Raw genomic sequence first — 15,468 nt, 5'->3', positions numbered from 1 at the left:
GATATGATTTCAAATGTAATTAAAGTGCTAGAACTTCAAATGATTAGGAATCTTTAGAAAACATTAAAAATTCATAACAGTACAAAATATTTTCATTAAAATATTAACATTCAATATCTTAAATTTATAAGATTAAAGGTTGCAATGAAACTTAATCAAATTTATAAGGCCAAATTTTAAATAATACATCTAAATTTTAAAAACTCTAAATTAATTTGATGCTTTTCTTTTAATATCAAACCAGATCAAGAGTGGTCATTTTTTTTTCTACACCAAATTAAATTACTGGTCAATTTTTTTTTCCGATTTAACTTACAATTACAATATAATTTAAGTTAATTGGGAATTTAAAATTTTAAATTCTAACAAAATTACAATCTTCCAAATCTACTTATTTAGGTCCTTAACAAGAGAGGTCAAAGAGGTGGAAGGGGAAGAAATGGGGAGGGAGGTATCTGAGAGCTGTGTGGAGAGTTTACTAACAGAGATCGTCTCTTCTTACTGCAATGGATTCTACGCCGACAAACCTGAGCTCGCCGCCCGACGGATCGAAGCCATCGGTTTTCAGGTCGGACACCAGCTTTCCGAGAGGTAACGCCGACAAAATATTTGAAATTTGATTGGGATAGATCATTTTGTAGTGCTAATTTGGCGTATTTACTATAATTTTTGGGAATAAATTTCATAGCTTGAAGAAATAGAGATATGAACATTTTCAAGTATCTAAATTTTGTATTGTTAAGTATTTATTTCGAATGTTTTCAGATTCACGAAATTATACAGTTCCAAAGTGTCCTCCTGGTGGAGGAAGAGGCTATTGGTTGTCTTTGAGTTTTTGACCTTTTTCGGTTCAGTACATTGATGTGTAACTGAAATTTGGGTTGATTTGAGTATGCGTAGTCTCGTGACTGTGTTATTAGGTGTATTGGCTTTGAACTAGGTTATATGTTGGCACATCTACATTTTAACTAGAGAGAATAATGTTTTTGAAATTAGTTGAAAGAATAGGCTTTGAAAGGCTCCAGCTTACAATTAATTTCCTGTTCCACCGACACTTTAATCTGCTTGTTCCAGAATTAATACTGTATCATTTTAAGGTCAATTTGCTTTTACTTTGAGAGTTTGATTTGGTACCTGTGTATTACAGAATGAAGAGAAAAAAGAGAATATACAAAGAGTAATGGCTACTTGCGGATTTGTAGCTTTCAAACAGTGAATTGCTTCAAATATTGTTAGAAAGTCTCCTTGTAAAGCTTGCATCTTCTTGATGCCTTTTAACTGAATATACTTACTTCATCAAAAAAAAAAAATATCGTTAGAAAGTCAAACAAGATATTTAATTAGAAACTGATGGGTTCCTATAAATCAATGTTGTCAAAAGTGTTAAAATGCTCCAGTTCTATTGGTCTTTAAGTGCAAAGGGTAATTAAAGAGTCGGGCTTTAGTTAAACAATGTGCAATGAACAAAAAAAGAAAGCTTGATGAAGAAAAAAAGAAAAAAAGATATATGTAATGCAAGAAAAAAGTAATAACTTCACTCATAATGTTTTCCTTAACAATTAACAAAAATATATATGTAATGCATGAAAAAAGTAATAACTCACACCTTATTGCCTTGCCTACACTGAAGCCATCCTAAGTGATGCGAAGCTCTTACCTTGAGCTTCTCTGAGCTTCAGGCGTATATGAGGTACAAAATGAAGTTGGATGGAAATATGATATCTTGGTCTTATGAAATAAAAGGGGATGCAAGATTATGCAGTACCTTCTTGGTACCACGTATAAAAAATATACTTAATCAGGAATACTTAATCAGGAAGAAAAGAGAGATGCAATATTAGGAAATTTTTTTTTTTTTCCAATTTTAAACATCTTCTCTTCTTTTCCTAGGAACCAATGTTTACTTGTTAAAAGCTTGATAGACTATGGATATGTAACATATAAATAGCGGTAGGGAGATGAATGAAATACTTCTTAAAGAAAACCGCACATTGATGGTCACCAAGGGAGTCCAGCTTACAGAGAATAACTTATAGATAAAACAGGAAAAAAGAACGTATAACAGAATATTTGTATCACCAATAAAAAAAATTGTACTTTAAAAACGCATGAGAATAATAACTCGCATATATTTATTTATTTTATTGTTAATAACTCTCAAATATATTTACTAAACAATGTTGCTCCATCCTAATGATTATGGGATGTGATTTGGCAAATCATGCAATTGCCTCATCTATGGCATACTAATTAAAATCAACATAATTTTACTTATCAATAACAATAATACGGTCAATGTAACCCCTGTATATTATATATAGGCTCCTTCAAAAGTTAAGAAGCCCCTTTAAGCATTGTGGTGATGTAGAATCGTTTTCTTTATGGAAAAAAGTTTTATTTCGGGGTCTTGGTTGGCATCCTATTTTCAACTATTACAGCTGGCATCCACCAACTTTGCGATACAGGCGGACACGAAGAAAAAGGCAGGTAGCGGAAATGCAAAAGAGGAGCAAAGATTCCTGAAGAAACCCGGGCAACCATTCCCCTTTGTGCCAATGCTGCCTTGCCATAGGATTAGCTCTCTAGGACTCTAAAGATGACCAAGAGATCTTAGTTCAACTTGAATAGTTCTGGGGATGAGATTGATTGTAGCCTAGGGGATAAAGGCCGTCTCAGTGTGGTTCACTTTGTGTTATAGCCAATTTGGTAATAGATAACAAGTGGAAGCATAGATCCATCTGTACCGTCATTTGCATGAGTAATGATCTAATGGAAAGTCTATCAAATTTGTATTGACAGGAGTAATTGTTTGAATGGCATAGCTAAAGATGCTATACAGTGCCTAAACTTGATAATAGAGCCGTATGCTAACCTTTAAGGTTACTTGGTTAATAGAATAACCTTACTAGTTACTCTAAGACGCCTTGTCCATTCATTATCTTATCCAAAAAGAAAAAAGTTGCCTTTCCCATTCATATAATGCTTAACCAAGATGAAGTATATTATTATGTGCTCTTCATAGATGTCACCCACATACTCAATTAGTCGACATTGATTATTCTATAGATATGTCATTAGACATGGTGTTCTCATAAAGGTTCATGGGCAAGATAGTCACTCTCAAGTTTCCAACCCTCATGACATACTTCCAAAGTCCAATAGTGTGTCGACTGCTCTAAGCTCTGTTTCCAAGTGCTCACATCTTGTCACATCCATTGCTAGCGAAGGGGTTATAATTGAGTGTATTCTGTCTAGTTCTTACTGTTAAAGGCCATATCTCTCAAGCATTTGTAGCTCACACTTCACAAAGAGGTAAACCCACGCAATTCTGATTTTGTGGATATATCATTCAAAATATCAACGAACTTCGAGATGAGCTACCTTATTTTAGGGACATTCAGTCTGTTGTTGACTTCATTCTTGGATTTTAACCCAACTTTCCTACAAAGTGAGCTGAACTGAACAAATTAGGAGTTATTTAGAAATTGACTTTGCTTAACATAGCCTCAGTCCTTGTGCTGTTCAGTCCCTTCTTGCTCCTAGGAAAGACACATGCATTGATATGATGATTATCAAGTGCTGATTTTTCATCCCGAGACTTGAGGATATTTAAGACATGTTAGATGGCTCTTGTTGGTATTCTAACATTGACTTGTGTGGTGGTTTTCATCAAATCTGAGTTTGCCTAAGACCTAAGTAATGAAGGAAAGATTACTTTTAAAACACAAGATGGATTTTTTTGCATGGATAGTCCTGCCCATTGACAGTCTAAAGCCCTTAATACCTTCATGCATGTCACTTCTGTCCTTTAACCTTATCTTTGTCAAAAAACATAATTCATTCTTAGGGAAGCAAAATTTTTTGTTGATTGTTTTTCTGATCAGTGTGTTGAGCAAGCTTGCACACATTTCCGTTGATCTTCCGGGCAAACTGTCTAGCCTACAAGCAAAGGCTGCCTAGGTAATCCCTTCATTGTACTGGGTTAGAGTTAGTAGAGGATGACCTGAACCCAAAACTCTCTCTCAAGTTTGTAGTTTTCATGGGATGGCCTTCTATCATTGGTTCATTAAGAATTTTTGTACCTTCATGTCTTCTACCACTGATTGCATTGAAGGAGATGTCTTCATGGTCTGCTAAGGCTGCCAGAGCTTTCTTGTATATGAAGGACTAGTTTCAGCTGACCAGGTCCTTAGGCACTTTAACTTTGATATTGATGGTGTCTAGGCCAGCTTGGGTGAACCTCTACTGATCCACTAGGTAGCCCTTCCAACCAACAAGCACAGGTTGTCAAGGTAATCCTGTTCATCAAGGTAAGAGCAGTGAACCCACTCCCAAGTTTTGTAGCTGGGAGTCGCACCTGGAATCTTCAAGTTGTTACTCTTTATTTTCAACCACTGCCCCAGGATGCTTGGCTACTTCAATCTGGAAGATTTTATGATCGAAGTAAAAGAACAATTGTAGAAGTGTTCTAGATTTTTGTTTTTATCTATTAGATTTTAGTGTTTCTTTTACCAAAAAATTTGGGCTAGTTTACGCTCATCTCGACTAATCAATCAGGGCAGCTTTTCTAGCCCACTAACACAAATTCCAAGGTATCCTGCCCACTAAGCTGGAGTAGGTGTGCCTACATCAAGACTTTGGATAATGTTTGCATCTTCTTACTTTGATTTTGATAGATCATTATTTGAATTAGAATTTATCCTTGTAAGTTTCCCTTAGATCCATCTTTATATATGACTTTTATCTTTTTCTTTTAATTAGAGATAACCTTTACTGTTCCAAGAGTCTAGCTTGAGCTGGGTTCTTTACTCTATCATAGGACCCGTGTGCACTTGTTTGACACAGTTCACTTGATGAATTGATCTCCTTTTCTCTTTTCTTTCTCATTCTCCTTTCATCTCTATTCTTTAACCTTTTTCCCTTCTTCTTGCTGGGTGCTACATTAGTTTATTTTTGATAGGGTTGTGTGAAGGTATCTCTTATATGGGGGATTAAAATCAATGATGCTGTAAGCATACATAACTTTGTAGGCTGAAACTCTAGGCTCCATCTTTTTTGTCATTTCTTTTGCTTTTATTGAGTTTACGGATTTCTGTGGCTTGTCATCCAAGTTGCAACCCAAAGACTGTTCTTGCACTGAGTTCTAGTTTGAGGTGTACTCTAGGCTCCATCTTTTTTGTCATTTCTTTTGCTTTTATTGAGTTTACGGATTTCTGTGGCTTGTCATCCAAGTTGCAACCCAAAGACTGTTCTTGCACTGAGTTCTAGTTTGAGGTGTAATGTAGTCTCTGGATTGTGTTGAACCGTATTTAAAAATTTCTCTGCAGGGAGTGTGACTTTTAGTTGAGAATATCTTTCACTCCTATCTTGATCTCAGTATGATTATTCATTGCTCAATATTACTCAAAATTACTAAGTTGGACAATGTGTTACCTTTCATGTTTTGCTTTCTGTACTATCTCTATATAATTCTTTTTGCTAGGTATACCATGGATAAGCCCCGGTTCACTGATCATCTGGAGGCTATCAAATTCATATGCAAGGACTTCTGGTCTGAGGTCTTCAAGAAGCAAATAGATAACCTGAAGACAAATCACAGAGTAAGTTTGAGAATTTGTGCCATTGCTACTTAAGCATGAGTGATCTCTAACTCCTGTTCCTGTAGGGCACCTTTGTGCTGCAAGACAATCGTTTTCGTTGGCTGTCGCGGATGTCAGTTGATCCTTCTATAGAAACTCTTGGTTCTATTCAAGATCCTTCAGCGATGGCTGAAAACAAGGCTGCACAAGCCATAGGAATGCATCTCTATTTCCCATGTGGAATCATAAGGGGAGCACTTTCAAACCTTGGAATTCCTTGTGCAGTTTCTGCAGATATATCTAATCTTCCTGCTTGTAAGTCTTTACATTTTGGGTTCTTTTATTGTGCTAATTCTCTTAACTGAAGAGGAAACTACGAGCTCCATTTGTATAGTTTCCTTGCCTATTGAAAAGTGGATGGGCAAGAAATCTCCTATCTGATTGGTAATTTTGCCTAAAAGCAGACATTTTGGGCACAGAGAGTACTCAAAGTTCAAGACACTTTTAGGTCATACTTTTGCTATTAATTAGATAAAGATATCTCAAGACCATTTTCACATCACTGTCCTGGCCATTTGGGAAAAAGCCTTAATTGGAAACTGGATCGTGATAGATAAATTAAACTACGAGGTAGATTAGGATTTCCTCTCTGCAAGGTATTTTACTGTTTCAATATGTGATTACCGGGTAACTGAAATGTCTTGACTTGTGTAGTTGCGCAAACTACTACTTGTGTCGAAACTTAAACTAGTATCTATATATAGCCTCCTTTTTCTGTTATAAATCAAAATATTTTCATTGATTATCACACCAAGCTGGTGTCTATGGTAGAGGTGAGGGGATATTTTGTATACATAAAATATGCCAATGACAAAGAAAATCCCTTAATTGTTTTTAGACAATTTGTTGAAAACCAATTGTTTTCCACGTTCCAATTGTACGGAGGATTTGCTCATAATGACGTGTTTTGTTGGGGTTCTGATGTTACAGGTTCATTTGTGATACGAATAAAGGCATGATGGCTTTTGCAAGAAGAGTGAATGATCCAAAGGGGTTTCATGAGCCATTTCTGTGCTTAGTATGTTCAACTCTCTCACATGAGAATGTCCTGTATTGTGTTATGGCTGTAGACTCTAAAGAACTAGAATTTTTCAGAGAAATGTTGGTTTTCATATATGAGACAAACATTGTATAGGTATTGTAAGTACAAGCTTTCTTCTTCATGACACAACAAATTTCTACATGTACTCCTCTTACTAGCAAACTATTTGCTACAATTGATCTTCAGGTTTCATGATCCATTATTGTGCTCAATAATCAATATGTTCAAGAAGTGGGGGAAATGGGAAGGAGGAGGTTTTTTGGTTATTTTGTGCCCTTTTTTTTGTCTTTTATTTTAGTCATTTTTCTTGTCTAATTTTTCATATTCACGCCTGTAATACGAGCATATACTATATACTCAGTTTTTCCAACTTAGCTGTCAAGTTTCCAAAAAAGTCGAATACAACGCAGAACTTTATACTACAACACCAGGAACTTTATAAGAGCAACCTTTCATTTTATTATAAAATAAAATACAACTGTGAACTATATAATAAAATTGACAATATAAATATTCCTTTAGCAAGACCGAAACAACTTATATAGCATCACAATCCATTAAGGGTGTAGCAACTTCTTTCTTTGTTTCACTAATTATATGTTTTAACCAATTTTAGACAAGTTATCCCTAATTTGTGGACCCACACTTGCAACTTTTTCATAGCAACATTTTTATACAAATCAGCATTTCGCAAGTATACATGGCCTCTCAACCTAATCAATGGAATCACAAGTTAAGAAACTTCATTAAATTTTCTACCTTTTCACATTGTTGAAAAACAAAATGCTACTACTACTACTACTCTAGGGAAGATGCGGACAAAATCAATTAGTGAAAGACATGTTGACATGACTGAGGTAAGAGAGGACTAGTTGTCCCTTATAATCCTCTTGTTATAGTGATAAACTTTATAGTAATTGATACATTCGTGTATAAAAACCATCCTAAAGACGTAACTGATCATCAAAAAGGAAACAGGCTTCTATGTAGGAGAAAGACCATCAAGTCACTATCCCACAACAAGTATAGAAGCTCTATCATACACAAAATTCCAAATGTTCTATACAACCAGCGACTGCTAATGCCACTTTCGGCAACATCCCAATGCTTCCGAATAAAAATCTAGGATATTCAAATTTTCTGGACTATCCACAAATCCGAGCTAAGGACAGTTCAACGATCTATGCAGATTGTACCCGTCAGGCTTTATGCTCCATGTTGTGATGCAATCATGTGGTCACCAGATTAGAGCAGGGATATATAAAATACGGATGATTGATGGCACGAGCTGATGAATCTGGCACTGGAAGCAAAGCTCATACCTACTTAAAATCAAACAAATGCTTACATGAAGTTATCTACGATCAACTTCTTTAACTCCTCCATTTTCTTAATTATTTTAGGGTTCATCAAGTCTCTGGCTTCTTTTATAAGAGTGCCTTCTTTACTGAAATTATATGCATCCACCACTGTCCCAATCCAGTTGTACAGCTGCTCCGGAGTCCTGTAATGATTAGGCATTTATTAGTCATAGTTAAAAAGTAAAACTATGTTAAAGAAACCAAAAATGAAAGAGAAGGATAGCCTCTAATGGAAAGTAATATTCAAGACGTAGAAGGGACAATTACGTAAGATTTCAGACTGAAATACATCTGATAAAAGTGCTTTGACATCAAGGACAACTGCAAAGTAATAAATATTAGATGTAATACATACGTGTATAAGCAATCTACATGTTCCCCTTCAAGTTCTTCTCCCGGTGTGAAGGCATCTTTCAAAGCGCACATTCGCTCCTCAGGATCCTTAATTGTGAGTAGATATTTCAGAATTCTGATTTCTTTTGGCATGAGCCTCTGAAGATTTCCTCTTGCTGTCTTATACAAGTGATAAAGAATATCCTTTACCTGAAAAAATGGAAACAAACAAGACTTCACAAGCCTAACCATTTGCCTATTAGAAAAAATGGAATAAATTTTTGACACGAAGGGTGAACTTGTACAGAACTGCATCTCATGCAAAAGTTTATCATTAAAACACTAGGGCTGAAACATGAAATCATGTAACTTAGATAAGAATGGCCAAATTACTGTTATATTTTAGCACTAGCTACGTCTATCTGACCTGAAATTCTAAAACATAAAACTACCTCCTCTAAGATGGAGACCTGCTATGCTACCTGTAAAATTCCAATAGCTGCTTCAACATATAAGGGTACTAAGTTTCTAACAATAGGTTCTCTTCAAATGCAAGATGAAATAAGCAAAGGTCACAAGGGCAGAGCAACTTGGTGCATGAACGCACAGAAGCTACCAACTACACACTATTTTAATGAACATAAGCACATTCCTCAACATGGAGGATAACAATCACTATTCCAATAGACCAATTCCAGCTTGATAATTTTAGCTTGTGGGCATTAGACTATTAATGTTCATGTTTTTTAGCAAAAATCACATGACATTTACTAATGAGATAAATACCAGTTAGTCATAAATACTTAGCCTCATACTTCTTGTTCTATAGCCTCAGAAATGGAGAGGTAAGAACACTTGAGAGTTGAGATGAAAATTCTCCAACAAAATCTTAAGTAGCTCCCACAGGAAAAACAAGAATTATTCGGGTATCACTAAGAATTGTGTCAGTTTGTATGCCGTCATTTCAGTAAGCTTCTACTTCTTAATCAAGTTAATGATAGATGTGACACTGGGGACTTACCTACTACATATCTTGGCTTATCTCTGGGAGCAAACCACAAAGTAGATAGCAATAGGCAAGGAGTACTTGAAAGATGTTAAAAAAGATCTACCTAGATGGAAAAGTCAATATCTCTCTCTTAGTGGAAAGCTTATTCTTATAAACAGTGTATTGGATTATTTACTTTGATAAGGTAAAGTTTATAGATGTGAGCCAGCAAGGTGCTTTTAGTTGTACATCCAAAAAGGTATGTGCAGTGCAACAGCGAAAGTCCAACATGGCTTTGCACCAAAACTAAGCCAAGATATACAATTGTGTTTGAGTTTGATCCCAATATATTTCTTCTCCTCAAAAATTGGTGCACTGCTTTCTTTCCAAATAACCCAAAAATAATGTGTTCCAAGTACCAAAATCTGATTTGCTGATGCCTTACAAATGCCATGCAAGTAGGAGATCTAAAGTGGATTTCGACATGCACCATTTGATATTTAAAACCAAATGACAAACTTCGCTTGAGACCTTAAGATGGAGGAAAAAGTAATTACGTAATATCTTCTGCATCTTCCTCAGAAAGAATACATCTATTGGGTAACTGTACGCTTCTCTTTTGTAGATTGTCAAGTGTGAAGCATCTATCATTTGCCACAATCCAATTGAAGCATTTGACTTTGTTCTGGGCCTTGCTTTTCCAAATTGTTGTCCATCGACAAAAAGGAAAGTGTCCGGGATTCTTTGCTATGGAGCAAACAGCTTTCGGTGTATCAGAAGCAGAACTTTACCACATGGGTGGGTGCATGGAGAAGCATAAGGACACTTTTCCTTTTCTTGAAAATATTGGCTTCAAAGTGGGTAATGGAAGGAAAATATCCTTCTGGAATGACAATTGGATAGGCAATTTCCCCTTAGGACACCAACTCCCTGCTTAATACAGACTGTCCAAATCAGCCTGATGCCACAGTGGCTAATCACAGATTCCAATACACTTAAAACTTCATTTTCGGAAGGCATCCCAATGATTAGGAAGTTAGAAAACTTACAACTTTGCTCAATCTTTTGGAACCTTGCCATAGCTTCAATCACAGTGAGGATGTCTTAACATGAAAGCAATTTTTACAGTGAAGTCTTGCTACCAGACCTATACTCAGTCACACAACCAAGTACCAACAAAAAAATTCTACTTTTTGGTCTTGTCAACAGATTTGGAAAACAAAAGCACCATACAGTGGCCTATTCTCTTGGTCAATACTTAGTAGCCCATAATACTAATGAAACCTTCAAAGGAGGGGTATCTTTCTACGTAACAGATGTCAAATATGCAGGAGGAGGCAGAACCATAAACCATTTGTTCATTCATTGCAAAGTTACGGCCCCACTCTGGCACATATTTCTCCTAAAATGGGTTATGTCAAGTAACACCACAGAACTGCTACATTGTTGGAACAATGGCAGAAAAAGGAACAAGAAAACAAGGATGAAGAAAAGGCACTAGCTTAGTCTCAGGTTTCCAATATTGTGCTATCATATATCACTTCACCTCTTCAAAAAAGAGGAACGAAAAAACACGGTGGTGAATCTGGTGACAGACTATCTTAGTATTCATATGGTTGACAGTGTGGAGGGAAAGAAACAATGGATGTTCTGAAGAAAAGGCAAACAAATCCAGGAGATCAAGTTTAATTGTATAATTTTGTTCTCTTTTTGGTGTGAGGAGTTTGTGAATGATGAAGTATCAATTTTTTATTTTTTTGAGAATATGATGCAGTATCAATTCTTAACCTCTAAGAATTCTTATAAGATTAAGGGTATGTCATGGGCCATGCCTGCCAAGATCACAGAAGCAATCCAGAGTTGGGAGGAAGCAGGAAAGTAGTCCAAGAACAGAGACAGATGGAGAATTGTCCCAGCTAGTATATGGTGGGCATTATGGAAGGAAAGGAACTCTAGAGCTTTTGATAGTATAGAGAATAGTATGTAAAATGTCAAACTAAATTGTCGTATGCTACTATGTTTTGGTGTAATCAGCTATACTCAAATAATACTATCTCCATAATTAATGTACTCGATTCAATTTAGTAAGAGATAGTAGGATTTGAAGTACATGTTGTAAATATTGACTAGTACAGTTTTAGTACTGTCTTTTGAGGAATATACAAAGTTACCAGTTTCCAAAAAAAAAAAAGAATCCCTATAAGATTAGAAAGTGATTTCCTTTTTTTTGGTTTTTTAGCTCAACCTGTAAACAGACCAGCACTCCCTTAGGTGTTGTTTTTACTTTTTCTAATAAAATGACCTTACTTTTTCTAATAAAATGACCTTTCTCTAAACAAAAAAATAAAGTTTATGCTAGAACAAAGAAAATGCTGAAAGAAATGAGATGTGGATGTGTATCTGAAGGAAAGAATAATCTTGCCTCATCTTTTGTCATGTCTGACTCCTTGGCTGCTGACCATGCTTTTGTAATCATGAGCACCAGTGCTGAATCAAGTTGATTTTTTTGGGCCAAATCATCTATTTTCTTGCAAGCCGCATCCACAGAAGGTGAATTGATTATATCTTGGAATTTCAACTCTGCAGCGTTTAACGCTTCCATACTTTCAGTTGCAGTATCATAAGCTTCCACAACTTCCAAACATGTATTCCCTAGTTTTGCCACAGCTAATTATTAAGAAAAAGCAAAATCTTGTCAGTGAAACCGATCAACAGCAGACACAATGTTATGAAAAGCAAGGAACCAAGGTTTGTTGAACTCATGGCTTTCAATTTCTAAATTTACAGCAAGGGGTTTACACTCCCAGAGTCAGAGATTCTCCAAAGCTTCTTCTATCTCATTGAAACAAAATATTATATTGTAGCATACAGTGTGAAGATGAAAAAAGTAAATGTGACTTCACATATAGTGAGATTTGGGGGAGAGTAAATGTGTTCAGATATGGGAAACAACATTCTAGAATGTATATATTACAAAAATGGAAATAGTGTCTTAGTGCAGATTTACAATGCAAATGTTCATCAGTAGTATGGCCCCAAAAGAAGAAGAAAATTCCAGGCAGGAGGCATATTTACCATTTTGTTCTGCTGGATCATCATAATAGGATTCTGCCACAGTGTGTAGATGAACAAAAAACTCTTTTGTAAAATCTTTACGACGTCTGGCAACAATATCACCAACCTCAGATGGTGACCTTCTGATTGCCTCAAGAAGTTCGTTATGCCTCTGAACGTCATCATCAACCTGGAAAAGAAATCTCCCAGTTGAATTTCAACAAAAACAGACCTAGCTCACATGAAAGCTGAAAATTTTAACACAAGAAAATAAGATAAATATTGCAAGAAATCGACTAATATCCTCAATCCTTTGACCTGTTATACATAATTGATCATAAAAATGCATCTCATCCCTATAGAGCACTGCAACTAGCAACAAGTTAACATAAATAATTGATTAATTTTAGTATTTATGAGTCAACAGAGGCCTTGTTAATTCTTTAAGAGGAACCTCAACTAAATACAACGAAATAAGGTTTGATCTTATCCATGGAGATCTGAAACTATTCCAAAATGAATTTGACATAATTGAGCCTCTTTGGAAATTGAAAGCAAAAGCAGTTATTATTTCATGATTTGGCATATACAGAATGAGAACTTCATGCTGTTATGGAAGTTAGTTACCTCTCTCAGCTTTCTTTGAAGCCTGAGAAACTTGTGCTTCATTCCAGGATCACTTTCACTGTCTGCTCGGTCCTGACATCTCTTGTAGAAGTGGGGCCGAATATTGTTCCATTCCTTACTAAATGCTAGCAATCTTCTCCAATCAGTAGGTTTGGGCTTGTCAACCAAGAAGACCTCAATTAACTTGTCGCATACTCGGATCATTTTATTCTCATCCAACCCTTCAGAACTATCTTCCCTGTCCTCTCCATTTTCCAAATCAGTTTCTTGACTAGTAACAGGATCAGATAACTTAGTAGCTGACATTTCTTCGTTAACTGCGCCATCTGACACGGCAGTTGTATCACCAATTACAGCAGCAAGAGATGACTGTCGCAACCTCACTCCATGTATAGATAAGAGAGAACCTAACATTTTGAGATACATCATTATTATCCAAACGATTTCACAGAACCAATAGACAAATTATTCTACCCCCTCCATCCCATTTTTATATTGAGTTTTGACTAATCCCAGATTTTAAGATATTAACTTAACTAGGTAGTATTAAATTAGTGACACTGAAAGGAAAATATTAACTCAGACAAAGCTTTTCTCAACTTCTAATAATCATGTCTTTCAACTTCACCACAAATTTTGTCCAACGCTTACTAAATTAAGAGTTTCAAAGATTACTTTGACAGAAGATACATCACACCTAAGTTCAATTTTATTTTCTTTTCTTTTGTGATAAGCATATTTAAGTTCAAATTTTGAACTTAACAATCCTGTCACTTGACCACAAGTTTTGTCCAAATGCATACTGAATTAAGAGTTTCAGAGATAACTTTGACAGAAAATACATCACACCTACGTTCAATTTTAGTTTTTTTTATAATCTTATTTAAATTCAAATTTCGAATAGTTAAATGAATTATAATTCTGGAATTGAAAACTATACTTATAAGATAGTATCAATAATAGAATATTTTCATACTAGCTAGCTGAAAGCAATTGACAAATTATTAGAGTTGCAGGAGCAGGAAGAAATAAGTATTGTTGTCTGGGAGAAGTTACATACCTCCGTAATTAGCTCCGGCGAGGTGCAGCTGACGCTGTTGAATTGGATTTCGGATAAGAGAGAGCGGCGGAAGAGGAGAGAAGTTTCTAGAAGCAGAAGTGGATGACCGTACTGAAACGGCACAGCAAGGTGTAATAGAAGCTGCTAGCACCATTATTAATCCTAAAATAAGTTAGAATTTTTTGAGGGTTTACAAGTGAAGAAGAAAGCAAATGAACTCAGCTTTTGAGAGCCAAGTCCTCAACACTCTGTTCCTTACAAAGCCAGGCAAAAGGAAGAAAAAAATTATGAAGTTAGAGGTAGAAACGGGTCGGGTCGGGTCGGATCGGATCTAGTCATACTTTCTTGATGAGTATCTTTATTATAAACGGAAGGTAATTTTAATATAATTTAGGGTAAACATATATTATTAGGTCAAAATTACTTTCACACGCCCCAAACTTTGCTTAAATTAACCCAGGAGTGGATCTATGGGTAACAGAGGGAGTGCCACGACACTCGGTGATTCAGTTGAAATTTTTTCACAACTATATATATATATGCAATAATACACAAAGGGCAATGCATGCAATATAAATATATTGGAGTAATAGTATTAGATGATTCATATAAGTTCATATTTTAAATGTGATTTTTTTTTGTCAAATTTTAGAGAATAAGACCTCTAATTCAAAAAAAAAAAAAAGTGAACAGCTAATAAGGTATCTTGAATCTTAGAATATCTAAAAGCAAACATTACTAAATATGCATATTCAATCGATTTGTTTATGAAAATCTAAATTATAAATATTCTGAATCGTAACCCATAATTGAAGAAACCGACCGTTTATTCTTTTTTTAAAACTTGGCAACCAGAACTTCTAAATTCTGGACCCGCCTTTGAAGTTTAACTCCCCCGTCAACTTTGAACAATAGACTTTCTTCTGCTTATATGCCAATTAATTTTTTAAAATGTTTATTCTACCCTTCCTTCCATGAGCATTCTATTGATATTCTTGTGCTTACTTTTTTCTTTTCAATAACAACATTCTATAGATATTCTGTAGCTTACTTTTTCTTTTCAATAACAAAAATGACGAAATTAGTTTGTGTCCACCTTAATTTTATTTCATCCAACACGTACTATCTCCCACCAGCACAAATATCGATTAACTCTATCCATCAAAACTTAAACAAATGAGAATCATCAGTGTGTTTTTTAATCTCCAAAGACTATCATGATCTCCAAAACTTGCACCAGAGCTTCATTGATCACTACGTCACCAGAAGCTTTCGGTGCTTAATTTGAAAAGGTGACTAGTAATGTTATGTCTTTGTAAAGCAAGAAAGCCCAAAACCTATAAACAATGTATGACTTCTCATTT

The 15,468-nt window shown here is 35.4% G+C and overlaps 2 protein-coding genes across 2 annotated transcripts; one reads left to right on the top strand and one right to left on the bottom strand.

Moving 5' to 3' along the window:
• Positions 1–332: 332 nt before the first annotated feature.
• On the top strand, positions 333–6,878 carry LOC129902810 (uncharacterized). Its single transcript, XM_055978218.1, has 4 exons — positions 333–591; positions 5,483–5,600; positions 5,666–5,894; positions 6,570–6,878. Exons 1-4 carry the CDS (start codon positions 440–442, stop codon positions 6,596–6,598), a joined length of 528 nt encoding a protein of 175 aa, XP_055834193.1. The 5' UTR covers positions 333–439; the 3' UTR covers positions 6,599–6,878.
• Positions 6,879–7,524: 646 nt separating this feature from the next.
• LOC129903144 (uncharacterized protein At4g37920) lies at positions 7,525–14,424 on the bottom strand. The gene is made up of 6 exons (XM_055978647.1): positions 14,105–14,424; positions 13,045–13,451; positions 12,439–12,607; positions 11,786–12,030; positions 8,398–8,585; positions 7,525–8,185 (listed from the first exon to the last, which is right to left on the bottom strand). The coding sequence occupies exons 1-6, from the start codon at positions 14,256–14,258 to the stop codon at positions 8,026–8,028; spliced, it is 1,323 nt and encodes a 440-aa protein (XP_055834622.1). The 5' UTR covers positions 14,259–14,424; the 3' UTR covers positions 7,525–8,025.
• Positions 14,425–15,468: the final 1,044 nt, after the last annotated feature.

The sequence above is a fragment of the Solanum dulcamara genome, chromosome 9, assembly GCF_947179165.1.
Source record: "Solanum dulcamara chromosome 9, daSolDulc1.2, whole genome shotgun sequence".
NCBI classification, from domain to species: Eukaryota; Viridiplantae; Streptophyta; class Magnoliopsida; order Solanales; family Solanaceae; genus Solanum; species Solanum dulcamara.
The sequence above is the reverse complement of the archived record's forward strand: the minus strand, read 5'-3'. Positions and strand labels throughout refer to the sequence as shown.